The 18,351-nt window shown below is 43.3% G+C and overlaps 2 protein-coding genes across 2 annotated transcripts; one reads left to right on the forward strand and one right to left on the reverse strand.

The window, feature by feature from the left end:
• Nucleotides 1-498: 498 nt before the first annotated feature.
• LOC111064699 (ER membrane protein complex subunit 7 homolog) lies at nucleotides 499-1,218 on the forward strand. Its single transcript, XM_022352454.2, has one exon. The coding sequence runs from the start codon at nucleotides 499-501 to the stop codon at nucleotides 1,216-1,218; it is 720 nt and encodes a 239-aa protein (XP_022208146.2).
• A 171-nt stretch (nucleotides 1,219-1,389) lies between these two features.
• Nucleotides 1,390-10,563, reverse strand: LOC111064664 (protein teashirt). Its single transcript, XM_041592368.1, has 4 exons — nucleotides 10,371-10,563; nucleotides 4,776-5,642; nucleotides 2,059-4,741; nucleotides 1,390-1,536 (listed from the first exon to the last, which is right to left on the reverse strand). Exons 1-3 carry the CDS (start codon nucleotides 10,421-10,423, stop codon nucleotides 2,596-2,598), a joined length of 3,066 nt encoding a protein of 1,021 aa, XP_041448302.1. The 5' UTR covers nucleotides 10,424-10,563; the 3' UTR covers nucleotides 1,390-1,536; nucleotides 2,059-2,595.
• Nucleotides 10,564-18,351: the final 7,788 nt, after the last annotated feature.

Consider the following 18,351-nt stretch of genomic DNA (forward strand, 5'->3'; position numbering starts at 1 on the left):
GAAATATGCATACAAAATATTAAACAAAAAATGGAAGAGATGATTTGCTGGTACTGGAAACCATACAGAGATTTCTAAAGCTTAGTGCGCTGCGATCTATGGCTAGATGACTCCATGAATCGATTTTTTAATATATTTAATATATTTTTGTATAGATAAATCACTTAATAGGTAGAGTTTTGATGGCTATATCACTCCATTGGTAACCAAAACTTGCCTTTAGATAGATTTAACATCAAAACTGCTCGCAGCTGAAAGCATCTAAAAATTTAAATAAAGTTCACCAAAAATTCCATCAAATATTCATAGATTTAAATGTACAATTTCCCTTTGAATAATCTCATTGATTTCGTTGTTATCGTAACGAAAGGTTCCCCCTCAAAACAAAAATTAATATTTTCCACAATTCGAATTAGAAATTTGCAACTGTTTTTGCCACCCACGGAAACTTTTTTTAATTTTCGCTATAAAAAGTAAACTTTTGAAACGCCTTGCAAGATGTTTAAAATTATTCTGTTTGTGTTGAGCTGCTATTATTTGGCGTTCGTTTGTGCTGATGTGGTGGCAGCTAACAAGGATGTTGCCACTGCCACGCCGCTGTACACCATTGAGGGTTACATTTTGCCACCGAATCGTAACTTGGGCCTGACCAACCGCTGGCTGGCGGACATCACGCTGGCCATCAATGGCGGCGAGTACAAGGGATTCGTGCGCATCGATGGCCGATTTCGGATCAGCGGAGTGCCCTATGGCAGCTATGTGGTGGAGGTCTACCATCCGGATATCTACTTCCGTCCCGTGCGCGTCGAGATCAATGCGAAGGGCAAGTACAGGGCTCGGGCGGTGAGCTATGTGATGCCGGGAGCCATTTCACAGATTGCCTATCCACTGCGACTGCCGCCAGTGAAGCGTCGCAAATTCTTTACGGAACGTGAACAGTGGCGTTTCGTTGACTTTGTCCTGAATCCCATGATCCTGATTATGCTGGCGCCCGTCCTGATGCTCATGATTGTGCCACGCATCATACGCGATCCCCAAACGAAGCGCGAACTGGAAAATATGCAATTTCCCAAGGTGCCCAACAATATGCCGGATCTCAGCGATATGCTCACATCTCTGCTTTCGGCCAAGCAACCCGCACCACCCACACCCGAGAAGACCACAGCCAAGAAGATCTGCCACAGTTGCACAACGAAACAAAACAAGAAGAAGCGTTGAAGCATCATCATTCCCTGCCACCTGAAACATAGATCCAGTACCAGACCAGCCCTCCCTTCCAGCTTTGAGTAAATAAATAATTCGCTTTGTTGTAATGTTCATAAAAACGTTTTTCATTTCATTTTTTGTTTTGTTTATTGGATCACAATGTTTTCTTTTTCTTTTTTCAAATTTCATAACTCTTTGCAGAGAGATGTGGCAGCCCTGACAAGGGCTTGGTTTGTGTGGTTTTTTTTTCTAACAACAACAAAAAAAACCCCACCAGTAGATCAGCCATGCCAAGCCATAGTTTTTCAAGGATCCCAAGTTTTATATATTCTGCAATGAAGAAAAGAGAAAAGGAGTTTTAGTTGAGGGTTTTCATGGGAAAAATAAATAATTATAGATTATATATCATCTATAGGTTACACTATATCAAAGATTATAGAACACAAATGTGAGGCGGAACAGCTTACGCGCTCATTCGCTTCATTAAAAATTGCTTCGTTACACTTTTTTCCATTCTAGAACGTTCCCCTTTGTCACAACAGCTGATGTTCTCATTCTCTTGCTTAAACTTTGTTCTATTATCACTTATTCCTACAACAGCTTATGCTCTCATTCTCATCATTACGAACAATACTTTGTTCTATTCTCACATGTTTCCATTACCCATAACAGGTTATGCGCTCATTCGCCTCATTAAACATTGCTTCGTTACACTTTTTTTCCATTCTAGAACGTTCCCCTTTGTCACAACAGCTGATGCTCTCATTCTGTTCCATTCTCTCTTGTTTCTCTTTCATTTTTGCTCTATAATCTTTGCTATTGGTTAAGTCTTTTTAATTCTTGAATAATTACCTTGAAAAAGTAGGCCTTAAGGCTTGCTGAACGCGCGGGTGGGTCGTCGCCATGGCGTAGGAGTAGTACGCGCGGCAGGATACAATCCCCAACTGCCGCCTGGCATCTGGATTGAGTTCTCCTTCTCCTCCTCAATCAGTATTTTCATTATAATCGTTTCAATGATACCGAACATATATCTTTCCATATCTCGGTGGTGTCTTCTTCTATCTGTCGTCAAAGTGTCGTCCAAGTGGCAGTACTTTTGACTCTGGAATCTCTCTCTTCTCTTCTCTCTGAATGGTTGCCGCAGTGTCCGCCCACCCCACACCGCCGCCGCCACCCCAAAAAAGGTGCATGGGAATTTTTCCGGGGGGCTGCTTGTGGCAGTTTGATGCGGAGTGCGGGGTGTGGGTGGTGGCGTGTGGGCAACGCGCAGGCAAACCCCAAAAAAATTTGTTTGAAAATGCTTTTTGTTTGCGCAAAAACAACGAAAAAACGAGGCTAACGAGAGCGTTTGACGGAACGGTCCGGTTTGCGGCCGAGAAGCTCCAGCTCTTAGGCGGTCTTCTCCTTCTTCACGCAGAACTGTCGCAGTGCCGCCAGCGAATTGCTGGCGCTTAGATTTTCCGGTGATTCGCTGCCACCACCACCAGCCACGGGCGGCAGCACGCCACCGGCGACAGCTGCCGCTGCAGCGGCCAGCTTGGCTCTCGTATTGGCAGCCGCTCCCCCGCCACCGCCACTGGCGCCCAACGAGTCAAACATCGAGGAGAGGGCATTCAGCGAGTCGCTGGGATACTTTTTGTTGTTGCCCTCGCTGCCATCGTAGGACTTGTGACTGGAGGCTGGCGACTTGGGTGTGGCCGAACGTTGGCTATCCGCTGGACTGCGCGGCGGCAGCAGCCGCGTCGACTGTGGACTGCCAGCCACCGAGGGGGTCTTGGGTGAGGCACGCTCCACATTGTTGTTGTTGTTGTTATTATTGTTGTTGGCCGAGGAGGCATTGGTGGTGGTGGAGTAGCTGCCATTGACCAGCGTTGACTCCATTTTGGGCGATGGCATGGCCGCGTCATCGTTCTGCTCATCGCTGATCTCAGACTTGATCTCCATTTTGATGGCAGGATCCTCCTGCTTGATGGGCCTAACAGCAGCAGCAGCAGCCGCAGCCGCAGCAGACTCCTCTGTGTTGGAGGCGACTCCAGTCATCAGCGGCAGCGGCTGCTGCTGTTGCTGCTTCTCGGGCGTTGGTGCATCCAAACGTGGCCTTGCCGCAGCCGCCGCCGCCTCTGCGCTGCATTCGCTGCCACTGCGCTCGCTGCTCGTATACCGATAATGCTGATAGTACGGATCATTGGTGTCAATCAATGGCTTATTGTAGTCCACAGTCTCATCGATGCCGAGACGCTTCAGTATGCTGCTGGCCACTGGGGAGGTGTTCTTGGTCGATGAATTGGAGGGACTGCTCGCCGGCAGGCTGGCATGCCGCGGCGGTGTATCAAAGCTGGTGGTAAACATCTGCTCGATGGCACTCAACACCGACGAATTGCCCGGCTTGGCGTTGCCATTCTTTTGCTCCAGCAGCTCCGGCGATTTGTTTTTGGCCAACAGCTGTGCGGCAGCCACCTTGGCAATCTCCTCCGGAGACTTCACGCCCGTTATGTACTGCCGCATGCGTTCGGCAAAGAGTGCCGCATCGTTCTTGTCGCCACCGCCGGGTCCCAGGCCGGGTTTGCCCTGCACTGCCGACTTTTCCGCTGCCAAATCATCCTGGCTGGCTCCTGCACCGCCACCGCCGCCGCCGCCGCCGCCTCCCTTCATTTCTAGCAGTTTCCGCACGGGCAGCGATTTCTCGCGCTTCTTGGGCGCCGGCCGCTTGCGTGCGCCCGCATTCTGCAGCAGCGGCTCGGCATAGTGATTATTTTTGGCCATGTGATTGCTGAGATCGCCCAGACTATTGAAGGCCTTGTCGCACACCTTGCACGTGAGCACGGCGCTGAGGGTGCGACTCTCCTCGGAGCTGAGGCTGTTGTTGTGATTGTCCTTCGAGTCCGAATTGGCATTGGCCTGATTCTGTGACTTGATGGAGATGCTCTGCTCCTGCGACAGGATGTTCGTGTAGTGCTGCGTCTCCTGCATGTGCTTGGTCATCTCGCCCAGCGAACGGAAGCTCTCGCCGCACCGCATGCACTTGAGGATCTGCATGGCCTGCTCCACGCCCTTCCCCAGCCACACATTCTGGCCGCGCACCAGCTTACGGGGCAGCGGTGTCGGTGGATCACCGCGATACTGAAATGCATTTTTGACATTCGCCGAGGGCGAGTGATTCGCATTGGCCTGCTTGCGCATATTCTGATGGTTCTGCTGCTGTGGCTGCTGTGCTGCCTGATGGTGATGCTGCTGCTGCTGTTGGTGCTGCTGGTGCTGGTGATGCTGCTGTGGATTGTTGCTGGGCAGATTACCAAACGGTGGCACATTCACGCCGCAGTGTTTGCTGTCCTTCATGTGGGTGGTGAGGGCCTCCAGTGTGGGGAAGCTCTGCTTGCACCACACACACCGGAACACAGAGCTGGCCACGCCCTTGTTCTGCCAATGCGATTGCCAGATGTTGTGGCGTGCCTTGGTCACGCCAGCCGTGGCCGTGTTAGCTCCACCACCTGCAGCAGCTCCACCACCCGAACTTGATCCTCCCTCGGAATTATGGCTATTGTTTGGATCCCTGCTGCTGTTGCTGTTGCTGCTGCTGTGCGGGACTCTTTGGCGGTGCTGCCTGGGCGGGCGGTGTGGCCTTCGATTGATGCTGTTGCTGTTGCTGCTGATGATGATGATGATGATGCTGCTGCTTCTCCTTGTGTCCCTGTGCTCCGCCCCTCACAATGTCCGACATCTTTTCGAGGGGATCCACCACGAGATCATTTTTGCCATTCCAATCGGGAAACTGTCCGGTGCGAAAGATATTGGCAGCCGCCACAGCCGCCAGATAGGGATTGACGCCCGGCATCAATTGGCTGGCAGTGGGTGGCGCCGGCGCAGGCGATGCATTCGCCGGTGGACTCTCCGACTTGAACATTTTCTTCACTTGTATGTGCCCCAGCTGCGGCTCGGCGTCGTGGCCGCGCTTCCGTGTACCCACCGACAGATCCAACGGATTGTTGGCCCCATCATCGAAATCCTCCTCCTCCTCGGAGGCTGGCGGCTCTGCCGATTCCGCGCGCCCATATAGATTCGTGCGAAAGTCCAGCGCCTCCGAGTGATTGCTGGAGGCCGTGGGCGAGGCTTGCGGTGGCAGCTTGAACGGTGCCGCCGCCTCATTGGGCAGCGGCAGGGGTAGCCGTGGTCCAGCTGCCGCTGCTGCGGCCAGGGGGAAGCCATACTGCTGTGCGGCTGCTGCCACCATATGCAGATACGCCTCCATGGAGGGCGGCTGGGCGGGCAGATTCTGCGGCACGGCCGGGAATGTCGAGTGCATGGATGTGGGCGGCATGCCGGCCCCACTGGGATCGCCGCGCTGTCCCCCATTGTCCGAGGAATTGGATTCGTGCGAGGGACAACGCTCGCTGGAATTTGCCGATTCCGTGGAACGGGGACGAGCTGTGGGCAGGGCGCTGCAAAGGCAAATAAAAGGGAGAATTTATTTATTATTTTATTTATTCATTATTTATTTATTACGAATAATTTAAATATAATCTTGGTCCCTTAAGGATTCTTCGAGAGTGTTTTAAAGAGTTCTAATCATCGTTTTATTTATTAAAACTATTTTCAGGCTGACTAAAACAATCTCTGATGTAATTTGGGTGAGTGAAAAACAATCTTTATGTTATCCATTATCCCTGATACCTTTGCTTTATATCCCCAAAGATCTGCTTCATTTTATCATTAACATTTAATCATTAATCAATCAATCCACACAAAAAACTGATTGAAGCTTTCTCCACTTTGCCATCAAGCGACTTTCACAAGCCAAAAAAAAAACCCTCTATAAATTGGATAAGCAATCAAGAGCATAAATATTGGAAATCTGTTTTATAGCCCCATCCGCCCCTTCCCCCACCCCGCTCCAAATATGTTTATATTCTGCGCTAAATCATAAGCCACCGAAAACGAACCGCAGGAACAACTAACAACAACAACAAAAACAATGGTAACAATGCCAAACATATGTCAACATTTCGATTTGTTATTCAAATCTCAAAAGGCGCCATAAACCAAAACGAAAAAAAAAAAAAAAAAAAAAAAAACCAAAAAAAAAAAGAAAAAAATAATGAAAAATGAAACTGTGTCTGTTTGTCGCTTTGGATCACAGCTGTGTGCTTCATTACGTTCCACTGCCCGTCCGTAGCTCTATAGTTTTAGGTTCCACTGTCCATCTGTCTCCCCTGCTGCTATACGTTCCACTTCCCTGGGACGTGCCTCCATTGCTGCCTTACTTACGCCACTTTTTGTTCCACTATCCGTTTGTCCCCTCTCTCCCAAACCCAAGACACGTTCCACTGTCCATCTGTCGCCCCTATACGTTCCACCTCTGCCTTGCCTGCCTGTCTGTCCCTCTCTGATATACATTCCACTCCCTCAAAACGTCCCCCCTCACTACTCACACTCCTTCTCACTGCAGCGCTGTGCTCTTACGGTGCTCTATGCGGTCGTAAAAGTCTATATTGGAACAATGGCGTTTAATTCGAGATTTAAGGCGTGAGTTATGAGCAGAGACAGAGACTGAGACAGAGACCAAAGACCGACCCGGGAGATGATCATAATCATAAGCATCTGAGATCTGAAATCTGCGGCAATTATTATCATCTGCTTGCTTGGGGCTGGCTCACACATTCCGCATAACAGTTTGCATAAATTAATTGGCCACAAAATTTTTATGGCAACTCAAAAAAAAAAAAAAAACGAGCAGGAAAAACCTATGGAATTTGATTTCCTAGTATTTTTACAATCGAAAATGGTAACACATATTTAATTTTTGCTATTTTACGATTGTGTTTGAAAAAGAAAAAAAAAAGAAAAAAAAAACATAATTTTGTGAATATCTTTGAATGATTGCCTTGATTGACTTTGAAGTATATGCAAAATGCTTATAAATTCTTTGATGATTAGGCACTATATTTGTCTTTACATATATAATATCTGTGTGTGTGTGTGTGTGTGTGTGTGTGTGTGTGTGTGTGTGTGGGCGTCTGCTGTTTGTGTTGGTGTGTTGGCTGATTTTTACGACTCTTTCATGGCGGAAATCACTGAACAAAAGCGGCGTTAATGTGACTTGATTTGAATGAAAAAAATATTATTATTAAAAAAAAAAATAGATATATATAAATATATGTGTCTTGAGGGTGTTGTCAACAATTTGTCATGTGTGTTCTATTGTCTAAGAAGCGATCGCTCAAAAAAAGCTTCTTTAACGGGAATTAAGTTGTTCGAATAAAACAACAAAATGTTTGTCAAAAGTTCCCTAATTGATGGATAGTACACACACACCACACACAGAAAACCGCACACGGGGAGATTCAGACTATAGACAATATTGATGGGTTGCGGTCTTAAAGGTACTGTCTACTACTGTCCCAAAGGCAGATGATTCATGGATAGGGGTGCACCTGTTCGTACGTGCTTGGCTTTAAAGGCAGTCGTTTATGACAGCACATCATAGATACAGATACTTATTACACACCGATCGCTCACAGCTAATTAGCCATCCATCCAGATTGCATTCAGCGATTAAGCCCGCATACAAAATCATATTATAGCCATAGTCATAGCGGCACAGCTTGGCTGTTGTTTTTGCCTTGTTTTGTTTTCTTGGCAACAAGTTTTCCTCATAGCAATAGCATATCATAATCGGAAATCTCGTTATTCGATTAAGCTTAAATCACAAATGATTTATACGCAACTTCTCCCGCGAGTGCAGTTAATTACAGGTCGGAATTGTCTCATTAATAATCGAGTGTGAGAGAGAGTTACATGGTTGCATCTATGGCAAGCGTTTCAGGTGCAAGCAATGGGTTACAGTGCGTAGAGCAAGTATGTCTCCATATATGAGAAGTACATTGCATTTTTTTTCAGAGATGATAACTGACCTTTTTGCAGGTTTGATTTGTGGAAAATTATAAGAATTGTTTGTTTAATGCATTATTTAGTGCTGCGATAACATTACTAATGATTTTAATACGATAAGTAATTGATTGATTACAAGTTTAATGTTTAAGAGATTTCAAGCTCTAAAGTAAAACACTTTTATTATATTTTAATTCAAATAATATTAAAGACTTCAAAGATCTCTAATTCTGAATATTTTATTTGAGATATATAAATGCTTTAAGGGTATAGTTTTATGATGGGCAGATATCCCTAATTTATATGCACATCCCTACACTTATGCAATGCACTGTAGTGCACTGTTTAAATGGAAAAAACTAAAACATGACTAATCCGTTAAAGGTAACAAAAGTGAATATTACTACACACAGCTGCAGATACACACACACACACACTCATATACCACGCACAAATCAGCGGCAAATTGTGAACATAAATCTTCCCGGTAATAGGCAGACAGACACACACAAAGCTACAGATACAAAGTCAGATATAGAGAGCGGTAGGTAGGTAGGGGAGGGCAAAGTGGAAAAGTGGCAAAGATACAGATACAGGCACCCACCCAATTGAGGGAGATGGCAACCAGAGCGTATCCGTGAGTTTTTCTTCACTTTTGTGCATGATTTATTCAAAAATTTTCTGGTACGTCATCGCCTTGGTAAAATCTTGAACACATTTTCTATCCAACCAACCCATCGCCATCCCATCTACAAAGTAGATGAAAAACTGGGGGGCAAAAAATATAATATTGCAAATTCGTATATCTCACAGTCGGCACACAGCAAAACGAGACAATTTGTCGCACTTTATTAGTAATGCCACAGATGCAACACTCACACACACACAGAGCCATCCATTCCCCCTGGAAAACCCGTTTTCAGATGTATCTCGAAACTTGTTTAATCATAATTTGTAGATACACACACACACACACACACACACACAGCAGCAGCGAATTAATAGCCACCCAAAAGATAGATCATTTTCGGAATCTATAGCACAATTTTTGTGTTTAATTTTTAGCCCCAAACCCCCCGCCCAACACCATTCGTATTACTGCAGCGATTACAAATCAAGTTTTTTGCGTATTTTACAACTTGATAAACGTTATTGTTCTTTCGGGCGTTCTGGGGGTTTCTGGGGTTCGGGATTTCTATTAGTATAAATCAATACTTTTTCGAAAACAGAACTGTTGCTCACGATGTGCGCGGGGGTGGGTGGGTGTATGTGATATGTGCCCCTGATATATGGTGTGCCTCAAATATTGGCGTGGGGCTGAATTTATAACGACAGGTGTGCGACGCAGTCGACGACGACGGCGACGACGAGGACGCCAATCATCAATGTGCTATGGAACTCTTTTGATGAAATAATCATTTCTTGGTTTCTCTGTATATTTATTTGTGCCCCACCACATCCTAAAGTAATATTTTAATGGGCCATTGACTATCAAAAAATCAGAATTCTAGCCCCTACTGATGACGAGGCGAAATGAAAGAGAAGGTCGCTCGCTCTTTTGATTAAAAACGTTCATATGGTTAGGCGACAGTTTTGGTTCTATATTTGTGGATTTGATAGATGGTGGAAGAGTGCGGCCATTAAATTATAACATTTTGTGGGGGGAATCACAAGGGGAATCTATCTATGGAAATGTAGCAAAATCAAAGGAGGAGAGAACAGATCTATGCAGATAACTCAACATATCAAATATCTATCTATCAGAATGCTAGTTCTTAAAGCTTGAAGTTCGTTTAATATATGGAAAACATTGTAGTGGAAATACTTGAGTACTTCTAACATGGTGCTAATATAAACTGTAGTTCCTCAAAATAAAAAAATATAACTTTAATTATTTTAATAACTATTTCCAATTTTCTTAATACATATTCTTTAATTCAGTTTGAAACCGATGGACTGGAACTTCAATAGAAAGAAGTCATCCCATATTTTCAGAGCTACAATCGTAAACAGAAATCTACACATAGTTTTTTCCAGTTCTCCACTAAATGGTTTTCCACTAAATATTTTTCTTCCTTCAACTCTCTATTTGAAGTCTTTCCCTATGGTTTTATGTATGAAATGTAAGCTAAATCTTAACTAATTAACTAACTAATTATTCCTACTCTTCCCAACCACATATAAACAATCTCCATCAAACATATATTCTATAACTATCCAAAACCTCTCAGATATTATCTTCCTAACATAACCCAACGTAACTAAATCCAAACACTTACCCGGCATTTAGCGCCTGTCTGTAGATCTCGAGCATCAATGCCTCGTGCAACATGTTGAGATTTTGTTGAATTTTGACGATTTTGATAGAGAACTTATTTTCTTAATTTGACACAATATTCATAAATTTTTGTTTTGTTTTGGTTTTTTTTATTTTGCACTTGGTACGTTTTTTTCGTATAGAATTTGTTTTGTTGTAGCGTATAACTTTGTTGGATTTTCCGATATATATATATATATATATTATATTTTTTTGTATTTTATATATCGTATGGCAGACAAAAATTTAGATTTAAATATTTTTGTTTTTAAATTTAATTTAATAATTGCATTGAATCGTATACTTCGTTAAGGGTTTTTTGTGTTGTTTGTTGATTTTTACATTATTTGTTTGTTTGAATTTTGTTGTGAGCAAAATATTGTTAAATATAATTTATATAATATATTTTTGTAGTTTTTATTTAGTTTTTAAGTTTTAGTTTAATAAATATATTTGTGGGCTATAATAATTTGTTGTAGTTGTTTTTGTTGTCTGTTCTTTTTTTTACGTATACTTTGTTGAACCATTTGTTGTAGTTTTTGTTTTTGTTTAATAATTTTGTTGTTGCTGTTGTTGTTGTGTTTCTTGTTGTTGTTGTTTCAGTCTTGATCAAACATTTGAAGCGCATTTCATGTTTGATGAACTTTTCAACTCAATTTATTTTTTGACTAGATATGATGGTAGGACTCGGCTTTCTTTCAAAAATACTCTTAATTATTATTACGTTGCGTATCACACTTGCATTTTTGAATATTTCTTGTGGCTTGAATGGCGTTCAAAATTCAAAATTCAATATTCAAAATTCATTTCTTCTCTCCTTTATTTCTCTCGCCTTTCTCTGTTGTAATATTACTGTTATATTATTTTCTTGGGAACACGCGTCGCGCGTCGCGTGTACGTATACGAGATGTATGTAGGTGTGTGCGTGTATGAGTGTGTTCCGAGTTACGGATTCCTCGTCGTTACTCGTTTGAGAGTCCGAATTCGAATGAATTCTGCTGCCGCTTCTGCTGTTGGCCTGCCACTGCTCTGCCTTGCCGTCGCGCTTCTTCGGCTCTGCTACTGCGCTGCGCTGCTGATGGGCCCTCTGCTGTGTGGCTGCTCGTTGTTGTTGCTCGGATTGAGTGGGAGGGGTGGGGGCTGTCACTCTGATTCAGTCAAGAATCAGACGCGTCGCGTCGCTCGCGTCGTCGGTTGCGTTCTCTCTGTCTCTCCCCCCCGCGTTCTGCCCGCTGATTGATACCAAAAAAATGAAGTTCAAAGCGCGACGGCAGCGACGCGCACGTTTCGTTTTTGTCTGCTGCGCGGACTGTTGCTGTTGCTGCTGCTGTGCTTCTGCTTTTGGAGCTGCTGCTTGGATGCTGGGGCTGTTGGCTGCTGCTGCTCTGCTTGCTGCTTACTTTGTTTTTTGTTTTTGTTGTTTTTTGACGAGAGACGACAAACGTTCGTTAACACGAAGCCCGCGTTTTGGCGACGGCAATTTTGATTCGATTTGCGTTAAGCGACGGCGCAACGCAGTCGGCGCAGTATGACTGTGTGTGTGTGTGTCGACAGCGCTGCGTGTTGATTACTTTTGCTGCTTTTTCTTTTTGTTACCGTTGTTCCGTTTCCACTCTCCACCCACCCACTGAAAGCCGACAACTGACGTGAGACGTGATTAAATTGTGCGCCTGTCTCGCTCGCGCACAGTAGCAGCGCTGCTCTGGGCTCACTCTCTCTGCTAATTAATTACTGTTTACTGTGTGATGCCAGGCAGGCAGGCAGCGACGTAACAGTGGCGTTTACCCTTTTTTACGTACTTTTCGGCCACTTTTTCGTTTCGTGAGAGCTTACGCGCCGCAAAGCTTTTCAAACATGATCACGCTGTAACGGTCCGTTGTGGACTGAAGAACAACTACAAAAGCCGCCCGCTTGATGTTCGCTCTCTCTTTTGCGATAGAGAGAGATGGATGGAGAGAGAGAGAGAGAGCCAGCAGTTGGCTGAGAGACAGAGAGCACATGCCAGCGCGATCATGCGCACCAGCAATATCAGTTTCCCCTTCGCACCAATTGGAATGGTGATAAATCTTTACGAATGAATGGGAATGGAACGCAGGGGAAATAACAGCCTCTCTCAGAGAGAGAGTGGCTGTCTGTCTCTCTGTGTGTGGGTGTTTGTTCGTGTGAAATCTGTTTTGCCGCCTTTCGTCAGCCTTCCCGCTCTTTCGTATCACCCTTTCGTATGCCCTATACTCCTACGATTCCGATTCCATCACTCCGCCGCAATTAAGATTTATGACAGTTCAAAACAAATTTTCTCGCTCGCATGCGCTGGCCTGCTCACACCTCCCACTCCCCACCCCCACTCCGCCCCCCCGTTCCAGCTCCCACACATTTACAGTTGTACAGTACATAGACGAGTGGCGGTATATATGTATGAGTGTGTGTAGGTGTCTCTCGTTCTAATTTGTTGCTGCGACGTCGCTGCCCTCTGCTTCTGCTGCTGCTACAGCTGTCGCGCTTTCGACATTTTGTCTCTCTGTCTGACATTCGTTTCGTCTTCTTCTTCTGCTTATTTTTGCAATGCGCGGGTGCTTCTCTGTGTGTGGGTGTGCAGAGGGAATGACAATGTAAAACAGCTAAATAAATAGTGGTAATAGAAGCGAGTGGAAGAGATGGAGAGTGAATGTGAGAGAGAGAGGGTGAGTGGGGGCCGCGTTAGGGAGCAGCTTCCAAGTTGTTGCTTTTGAGCTTTTCGTCCTCGTCAATTTGAAGCGTGACTCTCTCTCTCTCTCTGTCTCTCTCACTCACTCACTTTGCCTCGCTCGCTCTGTCGTTCGTTCTTTGCTCGGATAGGACTGGCGGCGGCTCCTTCTGCATCTTCTTCTGCTGATTGTCATCCCCCATCCCCCATCCCTTGCTGCAGTCACTTGACATGTCACTCTTTGTTTTGTCTTTTTTCTCTCACTGCAGTTTTTCTTTTGTCTCCCTTTCGTCGTCGTCGTCGTCGTTCACGGGGTGGTGGTGCCTATCCCGTTATGAAAGCCCAGGGGTTGGGGGTGGGTTTTTTTTTTGGTGCGTGTGTCGCTGCATTTGGATGGAAAAAAAAAAAACTTGAAGAAGTTTTTCCCTTTTCGGCTTTTGGCTGGAGAAAACAATTAAATTAGCGGCACTTGGACTTTGGAATGGGGTGTAATTTTCTTTTGAGTGGGAAAATCTGTGAAATGTTACATTTTTACGAGTTCAAGATGGATTCTATGGGCACAATTTTGTTTTCAAAAGTTTCTCATGTGATTTATGACGAATTTCGTGCTCGAAATTATGCTTTAAATATGTTTCGTGAAAAGGGATAATCAAGAAATGGGCCTTGCAAGGGCTTTTCTCAAATAAATTCGAAGCTATGTAACCATTTTCTTATAGATTGAAGGATGAATAGTTTTCTGCTGTAAATATTACTTCCAAAACTTCTGAAGCTTCATAAAAAAGAACTAGTCTCTTCTAATGACCATTCTAATTGAATTTATGCTCACGGGTATTCCCCTATTCTACAGTCAGCACAAAATCCCCCCATATACCTAACATAATTACACAATTATGATCCATTAAGAGAGCTGCCTGAAAGCTAACATTATCTGGATACCTGCTTTAAAGCCATCATCGGATGATGCCCTGCCCTGCCCTGCTTGACGAATGCCTGGAGAACCATAAAAATGGATGCCATCGAGCGACGACATCGATGATGGGTGAAAAATGGTGGACAACCCATCTTGTGTGTGCTGTGTGCTCCTTCAACGGCTTGTACCGTGTCATTTTATTGGTTCTGAAGGAGTCCAGCAGTCCTGCTGACTGCACTTGTTGCTCCCAAAACGGAGCCAGCCGCAGCCTTAGTCCCACTTAATGCGCTCCACGGACGAGGGGCGAATGAATCGTAAAAGTTTTTACGATTTACCAATTAACCGATAATAATCAAATCACTTGGAACCCACTTGACAGAAAGAGAGGAGGCTAGGCAAAGAGACAGAGAAAGAGAGAGGGAAGGCCATTGCTTCTGACGGTTCTCTTCTGCCTGTCTGTCGCCACCAACACTCCTGAAAGAGACAGTGAGAGAGAGAGGGGTGAGAGAGAGCCCCCCACTGATGAGGTCCCTGGTGGTAATAAATACTTTTACGATTCTATAATTTGATTTGGGCATTTCCTTTTTTTTTCTTATTTAATATTTCTACTTCGTCTGCCACTTTGACATAGAGATCTCTCCGCGTAGAAGGCCTTCTTCGCTCTATCGCATCTTTTGCCGCCGCTCGCCTCTCGCAGCTCGCAGCACATTAATTTTTTTATGTGTTCGATCGTTAAATTCCGTTTGATAAATTATTATTTGGAATTCTTATTCGATTCGATGCTAAAGGTATCCGCTGGATACGCAGGCATCCACAAGCATAATCTCTGCATATTTAAGAATGCCACAAATCTAGTTCCCCCCGCCGCCGTCCGCCAGAGAGGTTTTGATTAGTCGAGAATTATGATGATTGCTGCGGTGTATAAATATTGTTTGAGTAGAAATTGTGTGAAGTTTTCCGAACACATTAGGGATGGGGGGCAACCTGAGAAGGAAACCTGAGAAACTCTTCAATTTTAATTCCTTAATTTAAAATGAAACTTTTCCATGCAAGCCAAAAATTAACAACAACAAAAATCCATAAGAATTGCACGTTTTTTGTTTTTAAAATTGATGTGAGAACACAGACAATCGAAAAGCTTAAAAACTCATTAAGCAGATGCTAAAATGCATAAGGAAAAAATTTGAATATAAAAAAAAGAATATAAAAAAAGAACATGCAAAAAAATTATCACGAGAATTGAGAACAAAACGTATTATAAAAGAGACTTTTTGGTGAGCGGCATTCGTCATTGTCCGAGTGTCAACGCTTCCGTTCCAAGCAGATCCCGAACCAGAACACAAATACAGATATACTGTATCCATAAGATCTGTCGTATCTGTCGCCCACGAAATGGCGCGCGGGCTATGAGTTATTCATTTGGAACGATCTGCTCAAAGATTTTGATCGCAGCATTGCCTTGGATTTATTTTTAATGGCGGATTTTGATGGGGCCAAGGGATTAACCCGTTGCCCGCGTATCGTCGAAATTTTGATTCATGAACCAACCGTAAATCTCCAGACTGATATATTACTTTGATGAGGTCCACAAAAATATATATAATATATATAGATATATATTAGTGATCCCCATAAAGCGGCAACACACGTGGGGGCAATCTCTTTTTGGTTTTATTATTTAACTAAAATCAAATTCCAATTTGTGCCCAAAACTCGTCTGCGATTGGTATTTATTCATTCGATAAATCAATCAAATAAATTACAATTAACGAAAACTCATAAAACTGAATGGCACAGCATACACGAAAAAATTCAATATGAATATGAAGAAATCCAACAGCCAGAGTAGAGAAGCGAAACAAACAAACAAAAATTTAAGAAGTTGTTAATTATAAATGTGAAATTTATGGCGCCACTCAGAGCCATAGAAAAATTCCACAGATTGATCATTCCGGCTTTAAGCTCTCCCCCAACAAAAAAAACAAAATGCCACAGACGGATTCTCTCGATGACATCTAGAAATCGTATCGAAAACGAAATCTGGTTTCAAACAATTCAGATCGTAAAACATTTATTCAAATTATGACAAAGAGACGCGCAAAATATCGCAAAGATTTCATTTCGTTTCGAATTTCGATCGGTGGCATTAATTAATCCACAAACACACACACACACACACATACAAAATACACACTAAACAAAAGATCATTAAAAGACATACATCTATATATTTTATTCATTTTGGCCACAAAATGTGTTTCGGTTTAAATGGATGGACATTAATTTCCATCGAGAAATAGAGAGAAAAAGATAAACCTTAAGTTTCGCATAAATGGTGATAATTAAATAGAAATTTGTTCCAAGTATCGGGTTTTTATGGGGTCTCCCAAATCGTTGCTAATGGTTGCTTATCAATTCCAGATGAAATCGAGAAGGAATCAAGCATTAAATGTGGGCCAAATGCTGAAAGGCAACTGCCGAAGTGATGAATAAAATTGTTTGCTTAGCGAATTAATTTTAAAAAATTTTTTTAAAGGAAATCCAACACAAGTTTTGCAGTGTATAAACTCTATGCTAAATATATATGTTTTAAGCCCTGATTTAACACTCACAATTAACCCCAAAAAAAATTGCTTGCAAAATGTTAACCACAAAAATGACGACAAAAATCGACACGAACAAATTAATTATTCGCACTTTATGTACACGGCTTTAAGGTCTTACAGCATGCAAAATGTTGACCAAAAATAGTTAAATCAAAGCCTATAAAAAAGAAATATCCACTGAGCTTTAAAGTTATGAGCGAGACTGTAGTAAAGCTCTGCGGATCAGTTGACTGGCGAAACGGTAATTTAAGCGGAAGCCCAGGGAGCGAAAAAGGGATTTAGGATATTTCCAATTTTTATAGTTTTGGTCTCAAAAGCCTGGAGCCAGAGTTTACGACCTTTTCGCATCGATTATTGGCTGCGGGAAGGGAGGCCCCTCCCGCGGTAGTCATTGGATGTCTCTTGACCAATAAACAATCTTAATTTAATGCAAACGATTTCGATTTCGGACTAAATGTAAAGCCGGTTCAATATTGTTGACTTACTTTAAGGCACAGCCCAGACAGCACATGGACATTCAATATATATTGTGATGCGTTGTTATTTCCAAGCTGAATTTATTACTTAAATCTATTTTGAGGGGCGGCCTCTGAGTCACTTTTAAGTGGGAGAAGGTACCACGTGGAGGGAGACTCTTGGGTTGGGCATGAAAATGGAATGAAGAAGGAAATTCATTTCCTGAACATCCTCATGTTTTTTTCCCCTGCTTACTGACTTGCCCATGGCATAGTTTTTGGCTATTGTAACATGGATAGCACAAAATAGGGGAAAAATAATGTTGGAAAGCATTGAGTAGTGTTGGAAAACCAAGTGAAATTGTTTTCTTACGATTTTACCTATTATACAATTTGTTTTTCGTAGTCAAATGAAATCGCAGAAATTTATTGTAGATAAAAAGTTATAGAGAGAAATTGTTCTTGGAATGGAGAAATTTTAGGGTTGAAAAGCTTGTGGCAATGGGTTGGCAAACGAAGCGAATCGTTGTTGAAATAATTTGGAATTATGACTTATTTTAGTACCATCTTAAACCATTCCTAATCAATAACCTCCATTCTGTCGCACATTCGATTCTTTATACTCCTTCCAAACCAAAACCATCTTTCTCTCACTCTTTAGCAATCACCTCATGCAGCCTGCCTCCACCTGAACAATCAACAACAAGATGCACATCTCAGCATTCAGCATCAGCATCCAGATCCACATCCTCAATGCCATACATCGTTGACATGATGTTGTCTTTGTCTGGGACTGTGACGGTAACTGCGCCTGCGCGCCTTCGTCTTTGTCATACTCTCTGCCACTTCTTCGGTATTGAGGCTCCCTTTCTGCCTTTCTGCCTTGCTGCCTGGCTGGCTTTTGAGGCTTTGTTCTTGGGGTCGCAGCGCACAGTGTTATTTATGTGCATCATTATAAAGTTGCCCATTTTATTGGATCGCCCTCGAATAAATAAGGTTCAATAAAGTTGTTACTTTATATTGACACTTGCAGGCGGCAATCGCTCGTCACTTTCGGTTGTCCCTTCGCTTGGGTTCTCTTCTCGTGTTGGATTTGGCTGCAGTTCGGTTCGGATATTTATGTGAAAGTCTTGGGAAAGTATTTCCCCCTACGTTGGCTGCTGTCGGATGATCGTGTTTAGTGCGGTCGTAAAATCTTGAAATGTCTCCAATATGTTTAACTTTTTATCAAAGGCCCCCCCCCCCACCCCAACCACCATCTGTCTGCTACGCCCCAAAAATTGGACATG

Source organism: Drosophila obscura, unplaced genomic scaffold (genome assembly GCF_018151105.1).
Source record: "Drosophila obscura isolate BZ-5 IFL unplaced genomic scaffold, ASM1815110v1 contig_179, whole genome shotgun sequence".
Classification (NCBI taxonomy): domain Eukaryota; kingdom Metazoa; phylum Arthropoda; class Insecta; order Diptera; family Drosophilidae; genus Drosophila; species Drosophila obscura.